The 16,272-nt window shown below is 42.5% G+C and overlaps 1 protein-coding gene across 15 annotated transcripts in view; it reads right to left on the bottom strand.

The window, feature by feature from the left end:
* Nucleotides 1-2,784: 2,784 nt before the first annotated feature.
* The window catches only part of LOC134804694 (E3 ubiquitin-protein ligase hyd), a 48,355-nt gene continuing 34,867 nt past the window's right edge, over nt 2,785-16,272 (bottom strand). For 3 of the 15 annotated variants that reach the window (XM_063777823.1, XM_063777816.1, XM_063777820.1), the window contains exons 28-51: nt 15,292-15,470; nt 14,537-14,738; nt 13,274-13,455; nt 12,746-12,929; nt 12,496-12,653; nt 12,179-12,381; nt 11,737-11,902; nt 11,455-11,604; nt 10,702-10,820; nt 10,387-10,505; nt 10,117-10,283; nt 9,796-9,881; nt 9,447-9,568; nt 9,136-9,358; nt 8,715-9,025; nt 8,047-8,160; nt 7,209-7,335; nt 6,968-7,072; nt 6,672-6,834; nt 6,110-6,359; nt 5,805-6,011; nt 5,538-5,685; nt 5,015-5,245; nt 2,785-4,526 (exon numbers count right to left, since the gene is read on the bottom strand). In XM_063777823.1, the coding sequence (XP_063633893.1) occupies nt 4,314-4,526; nt 5,015-5,245; nt 5,538-5,685; nt 5,805-6,011; nt 6,110-6,359; nt 6,672-6,834; nt 6,968-7,072; nt 7,209-7,335; nt 8,047-8,160; nt 8,715-9,025; nt 9,136-9,358; nt 9,447-9,568; nt 9,796-9,881; nt 10,117-10,283; nt 10,387-10,505; nt 10,702-10,820; nt 11,455-11,604; nt 11,737-11,902; nt 12,179-12,381; nt 12,496-12,653; nt 12,746-12,929; nt 13,274-13,455; nt 14,537-14,738; nt 15,292-15,470 (4,129 nt within the window). In that variant the 3' untranslated portion in view covers nt 2,785-4,313. The remainder of the gene's footprint in view (nt 4,527-5,014; nt 5,246-5,537; nt 5,686-5,804; nt 6,012-6,109; nt 6,360-6,671; nt 6,835-6,967; nt 7,073-7,208; nt 7,336-8,046; nt 8,161-8,714; nt 9,026-9,135; nt 9,359-9,446; nt 9,569-9,795; nt 9,882-10,116; nt 10,284-10,386; nt 10,506-10,701; nt 10,821-11,454; nt 11,605-11,736; nt 11,903-12,178; nt 12,382-12,495; nt 12,654-12,745; nt 12,930-13,273; nt 13,456-14,536; nt 14,739-15,291; nt 15,471-16,272) is intronic. The other 12 variants (XM_063777826.1, XM_063777829.1, XM_063777817.1 and 9 more) reach the window with 10 other exon arrangements.

Below are 16,272 nucleotides of genomic sequence, written 5' to 3'. Positions count from 1 at the left end.
CCGCAATTTGCGAACTTCGATTTTCGCGGTTATAGCCCTGTTCGATCGTGGAAGGCGGTCCGTCGGACGTCCGAGGATGCAATTATTAGTGAGAGCGAGAAAGATATATGCTAAGAAAAAGTCGCGGTCCGGTAAGCCCTTACAATCAACGGATCTTTGATTTACTAAAGCCCCCCATTCACACTCCTACATTGTAGTCAGCCTCATTGTGTAGGTTTGTGTATGGCGGTCGCGGACTACGTGCCGTCCTACAACACCCAAGTAGGATGCCTCTTGGGTCCTACAAATCCTGCAAGCCCCGCCCACCGCTGCAGTCCGCCGCGCAGGATTGTTTGTGGGTTGACGTCCTAATACGTTGCGGACTGTCGTATTTGACGTATATGACAATAGTGCGCGCAATTTTTTCGAAATTTATAAAGTAAATCGCTGTTTGTGGGACCAAAAATCACCCAATCACTCCAACAAACAATGGAGGAATAGGCATTGCAACAATTATTACCAATACTTAAGAAATATGACGCTCTCTGGCGATTTTTTAGCAGTTTCATTTCTCACACTCTGTTTTATTTTTATCCAATAACAAGAAAATACAAAGCAGAAGAGCTATTTTCTTTTTTTTTATTGCACGTAACATTTTCAAGAGTAGGTAGACCGACACTAGTGAGAAACGAAGCAGTACTAATGATGGACTGCAAAAAATTACCGTGTGTGAGCTATTTCTTGCTCCGTAGTCCTGCAAGGCGAACTACAATGTAGGTGTGTGAGCTATATCCTTATTCCGCAGCCTTGCGAGCCCGACTACAATGTAGGAGTGTGAATGGGGGGCTTTAATAACGTTGCAGGGTTAACCCTTTTCCAGGCCACACCAATCTGGAAGGTTTTCTCACAAAATCGAAATACATTCCTTTTAACCTTTTGGACGCCAATGACAGATATATCCGCACCGCAGGTGCGCAGGTCCAACGCCAAAGACCGATTAATCGGTCACAGACCACAGAGCAACATAGACCTACGTGCATATGCATAAAGTTCAAATTCAGTTTTGACACTTCGGTGACGTGGCATCCGAGTGACAGCTTTGGCGTCGAAAAGGTTAAAATTATTCATCTGAAGATGTCAGATTTCCCAAAAGTCCAATCTAGTTTGAACCTTCAAAAGGAATGCTAAAGTTCTAAATTCTATGGGCGCGTATGTGGTCGTAACTCGTACTATGCCTGGATAAGGGTTGAAGGGAAAAGGTTAATGTAAGTAAATGATACACATTATATTAGGTTGAGATTGTTTATTATGAATAACACTAGGTACACCTAATCGAAGGAAATTTTAAGATTATTAGAGGAGCAAAACATTTTTGCTGGATCAAAATTATCATCATTTACGATAATCACACCAATGCAAGCCGGCGCAAATTGCAACTTTTACTTCACTCTATTATCTTATATTTCCACCTATATAACAAAGCTATATATAAACAGTAAAAGTATATCTGAATATTTTTTATGTCAATAATAAATAAACCATAAGGGTTGTTTATCACCGATTATCGCTAAAGCATAAACAAGAACGCATATACCGTTCGTTGGTCACAACAAAATGAAATATTAATACAAAAGTAGTTGCAACCATTGACCCTTCATCACTTAACTAAATGTCGATTGCATATTTAAGCAAATTGTTGTATTAATGCAATGCTCATTTAAAACTAAAGACCTTCGTCGTCCTTAAGTCGAAAATGTAAATGCCGTCGTTTTAGACTTACTGAGCCGCGTCAACACTAAAAAATCTTATCAAATCAATATAACTACATAACACAGATCACTTTCAATTTCGTATATTTTCAACAGGCTCAATCTTTAGTTTTAAATGTGCGGGCGGAGCAAGTTATTTTAACCAAAAATGTATATTTCAAACGATACCCAGGTTACCCAACATAAACTACACACACCAATCCGATTGGTACTTACAGGCTCATAAAATTGAGCGTCGGCGGAAAGTCGCAATACATTTTTTGTTAGTTAAACGAATAACAAATTTTACACCCATTTATAAAGTTAGGGCTCAGTATTTTGATAAATCTTATATAATACTGGAACACGTAAAACAAATATATGAGGCAAGGAAATATCATCTTGAATTACAACACTCTTCAGAATGACTCTTGAAATTACTGTTAAGGAAATATGTGGCGTTCCAAGCCTAAAGGGTCCTTATGTACGGTTAACTCCTAGTTAGTGGCTAACCCAGCTTTATGTACGGTTAACTCCTATTATCAAACTGCACAACGGGACTTAATCGCGTATTTAAGTTTTAAGATTTACCTCCGACGTTTCGAGGACGGCGTTGTCCCCGTGGTCTCGGAGAAGACTGGCTCAAGTTGACATCAACATCTTCTAGCCGCGCGAGTTTTTCGAACTACCCGCACTTGGTCTTGTTAATCGGGACGAGGGTTTTAAGATCTCATCCACATGGAATCCAGTCATTAGTAAATGTAAGCGGAAACGAATATCGACAGTCGATAAATCGAATATCGTTAGTGTTGTGTGTCGACAGAGTGACATCCCTAGTGCGCAAAACGTTCAAACTGATAAACAAGACCAAGTGCGGGTAGTTCGAAAAACTCGCGCGGCTAGAAGATGTTGATGTCAACTTGAGCCAGTCTTCTCCGAGACCACGGGGACAACGCCGTCCTCGAAACGTCGGAGGTAAATCTTAAAACTTAAATACGCGATTAAGTCCCGTTGTGCAGTTTGATAATGTTTAATAATCGTGAAAGTTTAAATCAGTGGTTAACTCCTAGTTAGTGGCTAACCCGGGATGGTGCAAGTGGCCCTAAAGGGATTAGTCTCAAAGAAAAGGATTAGAGAGTATGGGATAGGTCATTTATTATATAGGATATGTAAAACAAAAGCTGATGTTTGACAATCCAGTGACCACAAAACATATATCGCAGTACAGGACTCTCTATTTAAAAAGTCAAACTAGGGGGCACGTTCTTATAGACTTTACATGTCTTTTAAAATAATAACTCTTTGGTATAGGTATAAAAACTGCCTCAAACTTTGTTCTGCATGCCAACTCCAGGATTAAAATTTAAGCTACATGAGAGAAAAAAAAAATGAAGCATACATTTTTTAAATTTCAAATGATACAAGTTGAAATTTATATCATATCTCACAATACTGTGCAAACTCCCCATTCTCAACAATCGCGCGCGCAACTACTAGCCTTGTGTGTAATTTATATGGTAATCGATTACCTGCCTGCCTGGGTATTTCCTGACAAAGATTTGTATAAATAAACAAAATGAATTTTCTAGTCTTGATCACTTACAATACGTTTTCTTTAATTTGCATAATACTCAATTAAATCCGAGCCATATCTATATAGGTAACCTTGCGTCAATTCAAAATAGAAAAGTTCTTAATGGATTGCTGACAATTATTGCTATCACCTAAGTTTACTACTTTGGCAAAAATAAACATGAACTAAAATTACTTTTTATGGATTGAAACTAGTGCAATTAGGGCGTTTTTTTTAAACTGGTGCACGCTCGTGTACAGATTATTTAACACGTTCACGACCCGTGCCTCGTATGTGGGTCCCGGGAAGCCTCCATTACAAAACCGTAATTCAGATTGGGACAGTTAACGTGTTAAACTCGGAATTAAATTGTTGACAACCACTGACGTTTATAAAATTGGCGGTTCAGTCTTTTTTATTACTTCTTACTTAATATTACTTATAAACAATAAGCCATAATGGGACAGGAAATATCTGTATCTCAGTAAGTTATAAGTGTATTGCAATGTATACTTAAAAAGCAAGTGTGTGCATTGATAATACATAATATCTGAAAACAAAATAATATTTAACTTCAACTGCAAAAATACGTTAGTATGTACTATGATTCTCGAGATTAATTTCCTCTCCCAAATTGTAATTCAATGAGTGACTGTGTAAGTAAAATATATACATACTGTTAAGAATTAATGTAAGGTTTACCCAATAGAGACTCGTCTATGGTACGACATCACAATTCTAATCATCAATTTGTAAAACAGTTAAAAGGAGGTTCGTCGAAAAATCGTTAGTAAATCAGTTTGATATTTTCTAAGACAGGGTGGTATAACATGAAATTCATGAGTCATTATATGTATGTATTAATTTTCCAAGTTTTCCTATCATTGACTACTAGTTTCTTACGGATCTCAGTGATCAGTTAATCAAAATCCAATAGGGAAAATGACAGTCCTGGAAGATTGAGTTTAGGGCTAAACGAAATGTATATAATAAAAGGAGCATGGCATGTTAGTTCAGACGAAACCAAAGTTTTTCGTTTTGATTGCGAGTAACAGTTTGTGCTTGAGCACGTGTCGGGAGGAATAGAGCGGTATGTAGAGGCGCGAGATGCAGGTGTTGGCGGTGGGCAGGTGCGCGTCGTCGGCCGGCCGGATCGTCACCGACGGCATCGGCTGGAAGCCCTCCTCGCTCGCCGGCAGCGCGGGGGACCCAGTCCAGAAGTACACCTACACCGCAACACATACTAACGTTACAAGCCTTAGCTTTTATATAATACAACTAACTAGGTATTTAATATATTAAAAACGAGTCAAACACGTATTTTAAGTCTAAAATCGCTCGACATGTTTTTAATATATCTGTGTCTCACGAAAGTTTATTGTTCTGACAACTGATAAGGAATACCGAAGGAGGAAGTTTAAAATTTGTGAAATTCAAAAAATATAAAAATGTATGTATGAATGTTCTCCCCGTATATCCGATGATAAAGATAAAAGTAATAGAGATGTTGACTGACAAGTCAATCAGCTTCTTTTATCGAACTGTCTAAACGATAGCCACTATTCAGATTGTTTTGAAATACTAAGCAGTGACGTCACTCGCCTATAGTGTCACAATTAGTGTTAAACACAGGGCAGCAGATATTGTGATTTTTCGCGAGTGACTAAGTTGTTGTAAGGGAATGAGAAAGCAAAGGATTTGTAATCTCACTCACCAGATCTTGTCGTTCAAGATGTGTCATTTTGTCGACGATGGCCCAGAGCCAGCGTTTAAAGCGCGCGAGCCGCTCCGGGGGCTCGCCGCTCTCGTCGTTGAAGCTGGTGTAGGAGACCAGCGCCGCCACGTTGATGTCGCCGACCCCGTTCAGTAGCAGTCGCAGGTCCTCTGCCGTCAAGCCTTCTAATGCAGACTCGGGCAGGACGTCCAGGACGCCCACTCGTATTGCCTAAAGTGTACACTTACAATGTTATCTGAACGACAACAACCTTACTAGAATTGCCTCCACATCCACATGCGTATGTAACACCAAAAGTGGTGTTGTTTAAATTTTACAAAAAGGCACTTGGGAAAGTATTGCGGGTTACGGAGTTTGATTGATACTCGTAATTATTGATATCTTTTGGCGGCGTGGCATTTCGTTCTGTTATTGTGATTTTCAGTAATAATTAATATGGGAAAATAAAATAAATAAACTAATTGATAGTGGGTATTGTAGGGTGCTAATAAACAGCTTGTACCTCGAGCGCTTTCTCCTGCGAGAGCAGCATGCGGTGTTGCGCGTACTTGCGCACATAGTCGTACACGTTGAGGGCAGTGACCTCGAGCTCACGCCCGCCCGCCACCAGCTCCACGCACCCGCCTCCCTCCTCTTCGCACATTTCCAAGCTGGCACAAACATGACCCAAAGTAAATATCGTACGTAGTTACTACTAAGGTGACAAAAACCAATCGTATAATATATTAGAAAACGAAGTGTTATTGAATAAATATATAATTATAATTACCTAAAGTTGAGATCTAGAGCAGCGAATAATGAATGTGAATCGCCTGTTTCAGCGTCGACCACGAGTTGCCTCAGGCTTTCGTACACGACGGGATCAAAAAACGCCAGGTCATGAAACCGAACTGGTCGACCAAGAATATATTTCAGTACATGTCGATTGAGGAACATAGGGCATAATTCATTTTGTAGCAGACACAGGCCGATGATTCTGTAATCAAAATTAGATGTTTATTTATGTAACAAGTTATACCCAATTTAAAACTAACTTAAGTAACAAAACAATATGAAATATGGTATGATTCTAACCTGCCAACATTCCTAAAAGCATTAATCCGTTCAGGGGTCGCACGCCCTTGTCTGGGCGAGTAGTAGCCGCGCTTGCCTGGCGAATAGAACAGAGGGGCGGCGTCGTCGGGTGGCGGCGGAGCCGCGACGGGCGGGCCCGCGCCGCCTGCACCCCCCGGACCGCCCGCGCCACCGCCGCTGGACCCCGAGCCCGCCGCGGCGGCGCTTCGTTCCGACAGTGAGAAAACGTCCAGATCTGCACCCAAAACGACTATGTGAAGTCACATTTTAAACTGCATGAGTTAATACGCGGGTGCCATTCAATATAATTAAATGGACCGAGTAAACACTTAAAATTAACGACAGCAGGGCCTATGTTATTTGAGCATGGAAAAGCGCCAAGGTATCCCCCATACAGCCGAAACAAGCTACGGAAGTATGCATCACGTCTAATTTAAAAAATAAATGCAAAAAAATATTAAATCATTGTCTCAAAATTTTATATTTTCATGCTAGGCAAAATGGCAACAAGACTACATTGGCATGTGATGTGACATAATATAAAGATGATATAGACGCTCACCCAGTATCGCTTCAGAGGGATGCATGACGATGAGGTCCATGGCCTCGCGCACCTTCTGCTGCAGCGCGTCCTCGCTCGCCAGCAGCACGAGCAGCTGCGCGGGCGTTAGTTCTAGCAGCATGCCAGTAATTTTACCCGCGAAAGATGGGTGTAATGAGTGCACCTGTTTAAAGTCATTTATAAATTATTTAGAAGACATACACTATGGACCGGTTGCACTAAAGAATCAAAGTGGTAAACAATCAATTTTATTGGGCCTAGATTTAATACATCGAAACATACAGATTGAAACTTACTTTGGGGTAAAGTCTTTCGCCTAACTGTGCTTGGTGTAAGGTGAGATGTTCGTTATGTCCTTGTCTGTCACCGCTGTATCCTGCTCCTTCAGTCCCGGGCGCGGCCTGTTCACATATTACAAGACAAGTTAGAAAGCAGCCAAAAGAGATGGTCCATTGTTACCCGTAATACTACGACCGTCAAGAGGCAATATAAAACGATCTGGGTATGAATGAAGTTTATAATAAAATGGAAGCATACCTGTGGTGAATATGGTCTAGCATCGACACTGAGAGCGCGCCGCGGCTCGCGAGAAGGCGGCGGGCGTGGCGTGGGCCCGCTCGGCGACCGACGCGTCAGGTTCTTCATGCGGGGCCCCGGCCCGCTTCTGTCACACAACACATCAATAGTTATTTACGATACAAGTGCAGAAACTAGGAAATTCGCAACGAGTGGTGATAAATTAAAGTACAAACGAAGGGAGTGTTTTAAATTAGACACGAGTTGCGAATTACCTATTTGCAAGTGTATCGTACAACGTTTTAAAGTACTAATGTACTTGCGGGAAAGTAGCACCACATGTACTGTAAAATTAATAACAACGACTGACTATCAAAATGTGCAAACGCATAAAATACAAGTGATGATTTTACAACACATAGATCTAAATAAACCGACAAGTAACAGAAATGAAAACGTTCAAGGGACAGATGACATGTTATTTCTTAATTTCCTTTGCAACAAGAACCAATGACTGATCTATATAAATAGATGAGAAAACAAGTTCGATGAGAGGATGGATTGTATTTCTCGTATGTTCTGCATGAACATTTTCAGAGACAAATTTGTTTACTGGGTGGTGATAGATACCTGTTTATTTAATAACTAAGCCCTAGATCAAAATATGCGATTTGTTTTTGTTTATGACAAATTGTAGTGTTTCTTGCCGGTTTTTTAAAATAGAATAACTGGAGATACATTTGTTATTGACAACATTGAAAAACGTTAAAAGTGACTGTAGAAATTGGTTTTAGTCTCGTACAATACCCACTTGTACCTTATGAAAGGATTGATTTATAAATGTATGAAATGTAATTACCGTGCACCAGTATTGCTGCTGCCACCTCCGGCGGCCGCGCCGGCCGACCCCGACGTGCCCTCGGTCGTGGGCGAGCGACGGGCTAAATTCTTCATACGGGGACCAGATACACTCCTGGCACACAATCATACACTCCGTTTCAGTACTAACACTGACACACAAACGACAAATATGTATCATAAAATACAAGTGATCAGTGTTCAGCATTGACAAAAGTCGTATACATAGATTGATAAAACCGACAAGTAACGCCAATTTGTTAAACATTTTATTATGACGAGGCAGCACACGCGCACTAATATGGCATACAAAGCTTGTGGTGATCCCGAGGTGAAATCTAAAACCCTTGGGTGATTAACAAGGACCCTTATCTTGATGGACGATATATATGTACTGTTGCCTTTTTAAATTGAAATGTTTTTAATTTACTCGCGCGTAACCATGAGTATTTCGACTATCGCTATAATGTGAATGCAAGCTTTTACGGGACAAGAACGACATCAATATAATCGTTTAATGTAAGAAATGCACGGCTAGCAAGTATGAGTAAGCGGCAAGATGTGATAGCCGTGCAGGTGTGCATTTTCACAGCAATTTGCTAGAGCTATAACACTAGTATAGTTGATGTTACCCGTTTAGACGCAGGTATAGAATGATTGTTTGATTACCTAGTGCCACTGTTGCCGGTGCCGGCGGAGCCGCCGGTGGAGCCCGCGGAGGGGTTGGCGGAGTTGCCGCCCGAGCCGGCGGCGGGTTCCAGCGGCGGCAGTTTCTCGTTGGCCAGCAGCGCCTCGGCCACGCTGGTGTAGAAGGAGCGCGCGACGCCGCTGCCCTCGCCGGGCTCGTCGCGGAAGGTCACCTTCACGCGGTTCACGGCCAACGGCGGCTGCGCGCTGTGCACGCGCCGGTTCTGCCCAGTAAATGCGGTGTTCAATTCCGCGAATGTTTGCTGCAGAAGCTTCGCGCGATCGCGCTCCATCTAAAACAAATAATCGCGTTATGCATGTCATACAAAACCGACGCTTAACACATAAGTCGAGCCGACCGCGATATTAGTAATCGTATTGTAACAAACTAAAAAAATGTTACCTTATGCAAGGTAAGATCTCTTTGTTGCGAGTTTCTCAGTTTTTCCATGTCGCGGCGGAACTTGACCTCCTTGACGGGGAAGCCGCCGAGCTCGGCGACGACGGAGCCGGGCTCCAGCCCTACGTCCTCGGTGAACACGCGCCCGAACAGGTCCAGCGACAGCCGCCAGCGCCCCAGCAGCAGGTCGTGCGACACCGACGCGCCCAGCGAAGGGCACGCGCGCCTACACACATACACAGAACAGTCTTTCACTACACCATTCGATAATGCAACACTAGCATGTTAAAATTCATCAGACTATTGATATTTACGGTTGTTGCGGCGTGCTGATAGGCGGAATGAGCGGCGGCGGAGGCAAGCCGGTGGTCTCCACGGTCACGTGAGCGGAGATCTCCTGCGACTCCAGGGGATCCGCGGCGCTCAGCAACTCGCCCTTTATTCAACAACGAGTTTTAGTTTGCTGTCAATAACTCAATATTACTAGTAAACATTTTAAAAAGCAATACTTGCAAAGCGACACTTCACTGCTAGGGGTAATTTTATTTATCGTATTAAGTTGATCTGAAAGCCAGAGTTAGAGTGATACTTGGTAAAATCTAATAGAAGGTTCGGGTTAAAATTTTGATAAGTAAAGTCCCCCATAAAAGTGGAGTGACTTACAGCACGTACAATGACAGTCTTGATGGGGCTGCGCGACGACGACGCGCGCGGCTCCAGCGCAATGCCAACGCCCGACCCGCTCGGTCCTGCAAATTGCACACTCTATATACAAATTCCTAAATAATAAAGTATTAGTACCTAGATTGATTAATACTAGAAGAGGTGTAAAGTCTAGGAAAAAATCGTGCCTCCAAATAAGTAGATGCCGCAACAAATTAATAAAGCCGAAATGATGTAGGTTTTTCATTTAAATATTTCTCGTATGTGCAACTTTCATCTTCAATGTCGATTTGTGCTAATCAAATAATGAAAGTAGCAAACCTGGAGAAGCTAAAGACGCCAGCCCCTGTCGATGTGGCGCCTCTATGATTGAGCAGGCGGTGTTGACGAGCGTGTGGAACTCCGAGGGGGGCGCGCTGGGCTCCGGGATCGACCCCAGCCCGCTCGCTAGCGCAGAGTGCGGGTGTCTGAACGAAAACAAAAACCCACTGCTTTACGTCACAATAATCTTTCGAGAATATTTGCTACATGTGCATAAATAGGAGAATGTGCCAAACAAGCGTAAGAGACTATGACAAATTAGGCTAGTACCTGCTGTGATGCTTCTTTCTGGAAATGTGGCGAGCTTCATTTGAATCCGAGTCAGATAAGTACTCTCCATCGGTATCAACATCCATCTTCCCCATTGTATCCTTAGCACAAGATAAATCCTGGTAAGAAAAATATACGTTTACGATAAATCATTGCAATTAAGCATTTAACTATTGTAGTCCTTTGAATAACGAAGAAGATAAAGGATACATTTTATGTTTAAGTCAGACATCACCATAACAAAAGTTAGCAATTTTTGTCATTGATTTAGAGGTTAACGAAGCTACATCATTGGGGATGTTTGCTCTAAGTTACCTGTGGTTCGTCTCGACCCATAGAGTGTGAATGCGTGGGCGGTGCCGAGGCGGGCCGCGTGCCCGGCCACCAGCTGCGCTCCGCACCTCGCGTGGACAAACCCAAGCGGCGAGGCACGACTGCATAAAATAATAAATTGTACGGAACTGTACGGAACTTTTTGCCACAACCGATCAGTAAAAACGTTCAATTTTCACTTACCAAGAACTAACAAAATCGATTTAGAGATTTTTTATTCATTTTAAAATGTAACGCGGGCGATTAGCAGACATCACGCCATCGTAATCGCATACGTTTTGCCACAAAAATATGAAAACCTATTGAAATTTACCTTAATCATCAATAGAAAAAGATAATGGCGTTAAGTAGACGAAGGTTGTTAAGTTTTTATTTGTGCGTTGTAGCCGTAGCGTGCGTGCAGTAGAACGATCTCCTGTTATTTGTGACTATACTCCATTCCAAATAGGATTAGACAGAAGAATACACTTTATAGAGCAATTTTTAGGATGCTATTCAATAAGTAACTGTAATAAATAAGTACCTACCTAACATTTATCAATAGGGGGTATAACTGCAATGTTATGTCGCTAAGGTATATCTCAAATTCCAAGACGTGGTAGCTGTGCCGATGTCCACAAGTTGCTTTAGTATTTGTTCACGTTGTAAATTGTTCGCTGTATAACAATCTCTGATTCAGTGATCTTCTAGTGTAATGTTATCTTGAATTATGTATAGTAGTGATAAATGAGTAACCTTCTAGGGGGTTGTTGACGCCGGGCGGCGCGTCGCCGGAGGCGGGCACGGTGACGGGCTGCCGGGGCATCCCGAACAGCTCCTCCCGGCGGGCGTTGGGCTGCAGGAGTTGAGGCTGGTCGGCCAGCGGGAGCGCCTCTTGCATCGTCACTGCAAACATTCAAGGTGTTACGTATTCCTGCCTATACACATTATCAAATTATACATTTTTATTGAATCAATTTTAAATCAAGTTTAGACTGAGCAATAGGTTAAATGTCCAGTCTACTGCTAATAGCTTACTGTTGAAAGGATCCGGTGGCGGGCAGCCGAGACACAGCGTGGAGTCCGACCGCTGGAAAAAGTTGTGCGAGCGGCCGCGGGCGCCCTCGCCCTCGCTGTCGGACTCGGCGGCTGCGGCGCCTCCCACAACCATTTCCTCGTCGCCTTCCTCGTTCTCGTTTTCGTCCTGTGTTATTGATACATTTCAAAACATGAGATACTTAGTAGCGGACAATCAAATTACTTAGATACATATGATGTGGCAATGTCCAACGCGAATATCAAACAACCAAGACAAAACAAACACCACTCCTTTTACATTTATTTATACAATCCGAGCCTAAAATTTTGTTAAAAAGATGTTAGTAATGAACTGTATTACAAGAATTGATTTTAAAAGCACGCAAAGAAGTCGTCTCGTAGACTCAACCCCTATCAAACGCGCGAGTGATGTTGGACTCACCGAAGACCATAGATGATGGTGGTGGTGCGGCTGCGGCTGTGCGGCGCGCATGTAGTAGACGAGCGCGTCGAGCACGTACGCCACGTGCTTGAGCGCGGCCACGTCCAGCACGGGCAGCTGCTCCGCGTGCTCGGCGCTGTGCGCGCGCAGCAGCGACAGGCAGTAGGCCAGAAACTCGCGCCGCGCACTGCCCGCCTCCACGCCTGCGTATACGCCAATACACACATGATTACCATGACACATCCTTTACTACATATTTATTTATGAATACATGATTGTTTTCTACATACAGCCAAATAGTTCCACCAAATGTGTACCTTGTTCACGGTCTCTTGTTCTAGGACCTTCCGAGAACCCTATAATGCGGGTCGCAGGGGACGTGAAGGATGTGGCGCGCCGAACAGCAGGTGCGTTAGGCCGTCCGCTTTCCACTGTGGTGGTGCTTACGTTGTTGGACGTCAGTGAAGCACCAAATCTAAAAATAATATTGTATTACACGTCAATTTCGTTCTCAATTTTATTTTAAATCATAAATACTGGACTGAATAAAACAAACAGATGAATTACCTTAGTTGTGCCTCGGTAGCGTCCATTACAGTCACTAGCCAATCCCATGTTGGTTTAAGTTGTCTCTCGAGATAGCATTGCAAACGCAACGCTTCGCGATATGAGAGTGGCAACATGCGAGGTATGGGCAATGAGACGCGCTCGTATTCCCATAGCAAATCGGCTATTTGCCGAATGACGATGCCTGCGAAACCAACATCATTCACATATGTGCAACATATCGTAGCAGTATCAGTATTAACGAGAATATATATAAGTGAAAAAGTCTTACAGACACAGAACCCCGGTAAATTATTTTATAACTCTTAGACCATAACATTTGCCAGCAACTTAAAACGTCATACATAAGCCCCATTAAGCACTGACATTTATTTGTAGTTTTAGGGTCGCTGCCAGTAGCTAAATGGAGCAGGCCAGACTAAAAACGGAGCCGCATAATATCAAGTCGTGCATAACGGGTCTAATTTTACAAATGAACAAATGTTTTGATAAGTAATACTCATTAAGATAAATATAAATGAGACGTACCGAAAGCCCTGGCGAGGTATGAAGCGGTGGTAGAGGTGGAGTGCGGGTCGTGCGCGCCGGCGGCGGCGGCGGCGGCGGAGCGGCGCAGCGACGCGGGGTCGATGAACACCAGCGACGAGCCGCCCGCCAACCGCACGCCGCCCGCGCTGCTGCTCGTGCCGCGCGTGCTCTCGCGGGAACTACTTACATTATTATAATATAATTATAATATAATTCTTCAGTAGATATTAGCAATAAAAAAATCTTGCAGTGTTAATACATAGCAACATTGCTTGTGGTAACAAATATTTTCTGAATAATAAAGATGATCGCCCCACACCTAAATTAAATACATATATTATAAATATTCCATGAACGTAAATGGTTGATTAATACTTTACACTATTACTATATTTAATTAACAACGTAATTCAATATTGGCACTGTGGGGACGGCACCTTGCGACTATTAAAACATTATTTAGCGTTTAAAAGCATAATTTGCCGTCGACGATGAAATGAGAGCAAGCTACATGGTTGATGAGCCCAAGAGGGGATTTTTGTAGTTACTCGAGCGCGTCAGATTAAGATATGAGTGATATCTTGCTACCCCGTGGAGTCAACCTTTACTAGGTTTAGCCGTTGGTTGGTGGGGGGTTCAATCAATCGTTAAGAAGATTGTGGATTTGGTCATTTTAGTCCAAATTAATGCTATAATTGTGCTATTACTAAATCTGACCATTATTTGTACAAAATCGGGCGTCGAACTTGGAAATGCGTAGAAATAATTGTCATATTAAGTTATAGAAATAACTTGGAAATAAACGACCAATCGACAATCTACTTAACGATTTTTTAGGGTTCCGTTCCCGAAGGGTAAAAACAAGACCCTATTACTAAGACTCCTCTGTCCGTCTGTCACCAGGCTATATCTCATGAACTGTGAAAGCTAGACAGTTTAAATTTTCAAAGATGATGTATTTCTGTTGCCGCTATAACAACATACTATAAAAACAGAATAAGAGCCCCTCCCATACGACAAACGTGATTTTGTTACCGTTTTTTGCGTAATGGTAAGGAACCCTTCGTGCGCGAGTCCGGTCCGCACTTGGCCGGTTTTTTAACCCTCCACCAACCGTCCAAAATTAAAAAAAATCTGGATACCGTTGCCTGCTCGCTGGAAAAGAAGACTTTATATAACCTTTTTTTCTTCTTATCATCTAATCTTTTGATTCCAATAGGTCTCTACGACGCTCGAGAAACTACACATTTAGCAATGCAGTACCGTATGGCCCACTGCATGGAGTGCGGCGCGAGGTTGGGGCGAGAGGGCGGCGCCGCGCGGCGCTCGAGCGCCTCTCCGTCGTGCAGCGGCGGCTCGGCCTCCGCGTCCTGCTCGTCCGTCTCGCCCGCCTCGCTGTCCTCGTCCTCGGGCTGCGTCGAGTCGCCGCTCTCGTCTTCTGGGTATAGAAGAAGAGAAGCTATTCCTGACAAACAAAATGTTCTGTTCTGAGAGGACTCAGTCCGTATACAAGTGAAACCGCTCTCCAGGTGCATGTTATCGGGAAACACGTTGCGTGTGGTGGTGTGGTCCTACCACCGTCTCACCATTCGGAAAATGTTAACCTAGTAAAGGATTTATAGATGGTCAAAATCAAAATATTGTCAGTAGAAAAAGGCGCGAAATTCGAATTTTCTATGAGACGATATCCCTTCGCGCCATTTTTCAAATTTGCCGCCTTTTACAAGCTTTTATTTCTACTGACAAGATCTGCTTGACCAACTTTAGTTAGGCATCATAATAATGAAATTGGTTGTTATAGTTAATACTGAAACAGGCCAACCAATTGTTTTATTTAATATCTCGTTGCCAAAGGGTTACATCTTCTGGCGTTTTTAAAATAATGATTTTATAGGGTTTATTTGGTGCAAATTAACTTTGTGGCAAACTGTTGTTTTGGCTTACAGGAAAATAAGTCGACGAGCCGTGAGTAAATATGTACAATATAAATATTAAGTATATACAAAGTAAAAGTGTACCTCCGTCAGAGCCTTGTGCCGCACCGGTCTGCACGCTGCGCTGGGCCGGATCCGCATTGTCTTGGTCGTCTGAGTCACTCTCAGTTTCGGCTTCAGCCAGTAAGTCTAATTCGCTTTCACTCTCCCCTCCTTCTGCACGTTCTGTGCCGTTTTCCACTACCACGTGTTGATCTTGACCTCTGAAAGCAAAATAAATAATCTTTAATAAAAAAAGGTTTGAAATGTTACAATCATAATAGGCCTGATGACAAATTTTGAAATACCTTCTAATATTGTCGGTACACTTGTATTGATTCCAAAAAACACAATATTTCAGCTATACTCATAAGATTTATGCATTTTAATGTAGCTAGTTTAAACCTCGCGCGAAAACGCCTCGCACGCCATTTGTGACGTCATCAATTAGTTGGTGGTAGGGTGGTAGACATTGTTTACATACTTACAGTTACGTATTTCTCTTGAATCCGAATGATATTGTTAATTCAGCACCATATATTACGATTAGGGATGATAAACATTAATCACAATAACTCATTTTATACAAAAACTCGCACACAGTTGCAATTTAAGATAAATTATTTGGATACATCTAAATTTTTAGTGAAAATACCGAGCGCCGGTTTTACTTTTTAATTTTTAATTTTTTCAGGTTACGACAGCCGACATGGCAATGATAGTTCCATTTAGCCAAATAATTTAAAAAGTTTTTTGGTGAAATATCGTATTATTTAGTATTTTATTTATAAAATAACAAATAAATATTTTCTTTATATCGTGTAATAATATTTTTTGGACGTAAAGCCCCCTCCAGACTATGCGCTTGAATCGCGGGCGAAGCCGCGAACGCGAGTGTGGAGTCGATTTTCGCAGACAGCGAAATCGACTCCACACTCGCGTTCGCGGCTTCGCCCGCGATTCACGCGCATAGTCTGGAGGGGGCTTAATAAATGTTTAGTGGCGAAATAATATTTTTTTTGAACC

The sequence above is a fragment of the Cydia splendana genome, chromosome Z, assembly GCF_910591565.1.
Source record: "Cydia splendana chromosome Z, ilCydSple1.2, whole genome shotgun sequence".
Taxonomy (NCBI): Eukaryota; Metazoa; Arthropoda; class Insecta; order Lepidoptera; family Tortricidae; genus Cydia; species Cydia splendana.
Note: the sequence above shows the minus strand (reverse complement) of the source record. Positions and strands in the feature narration are given on the sequence as shown.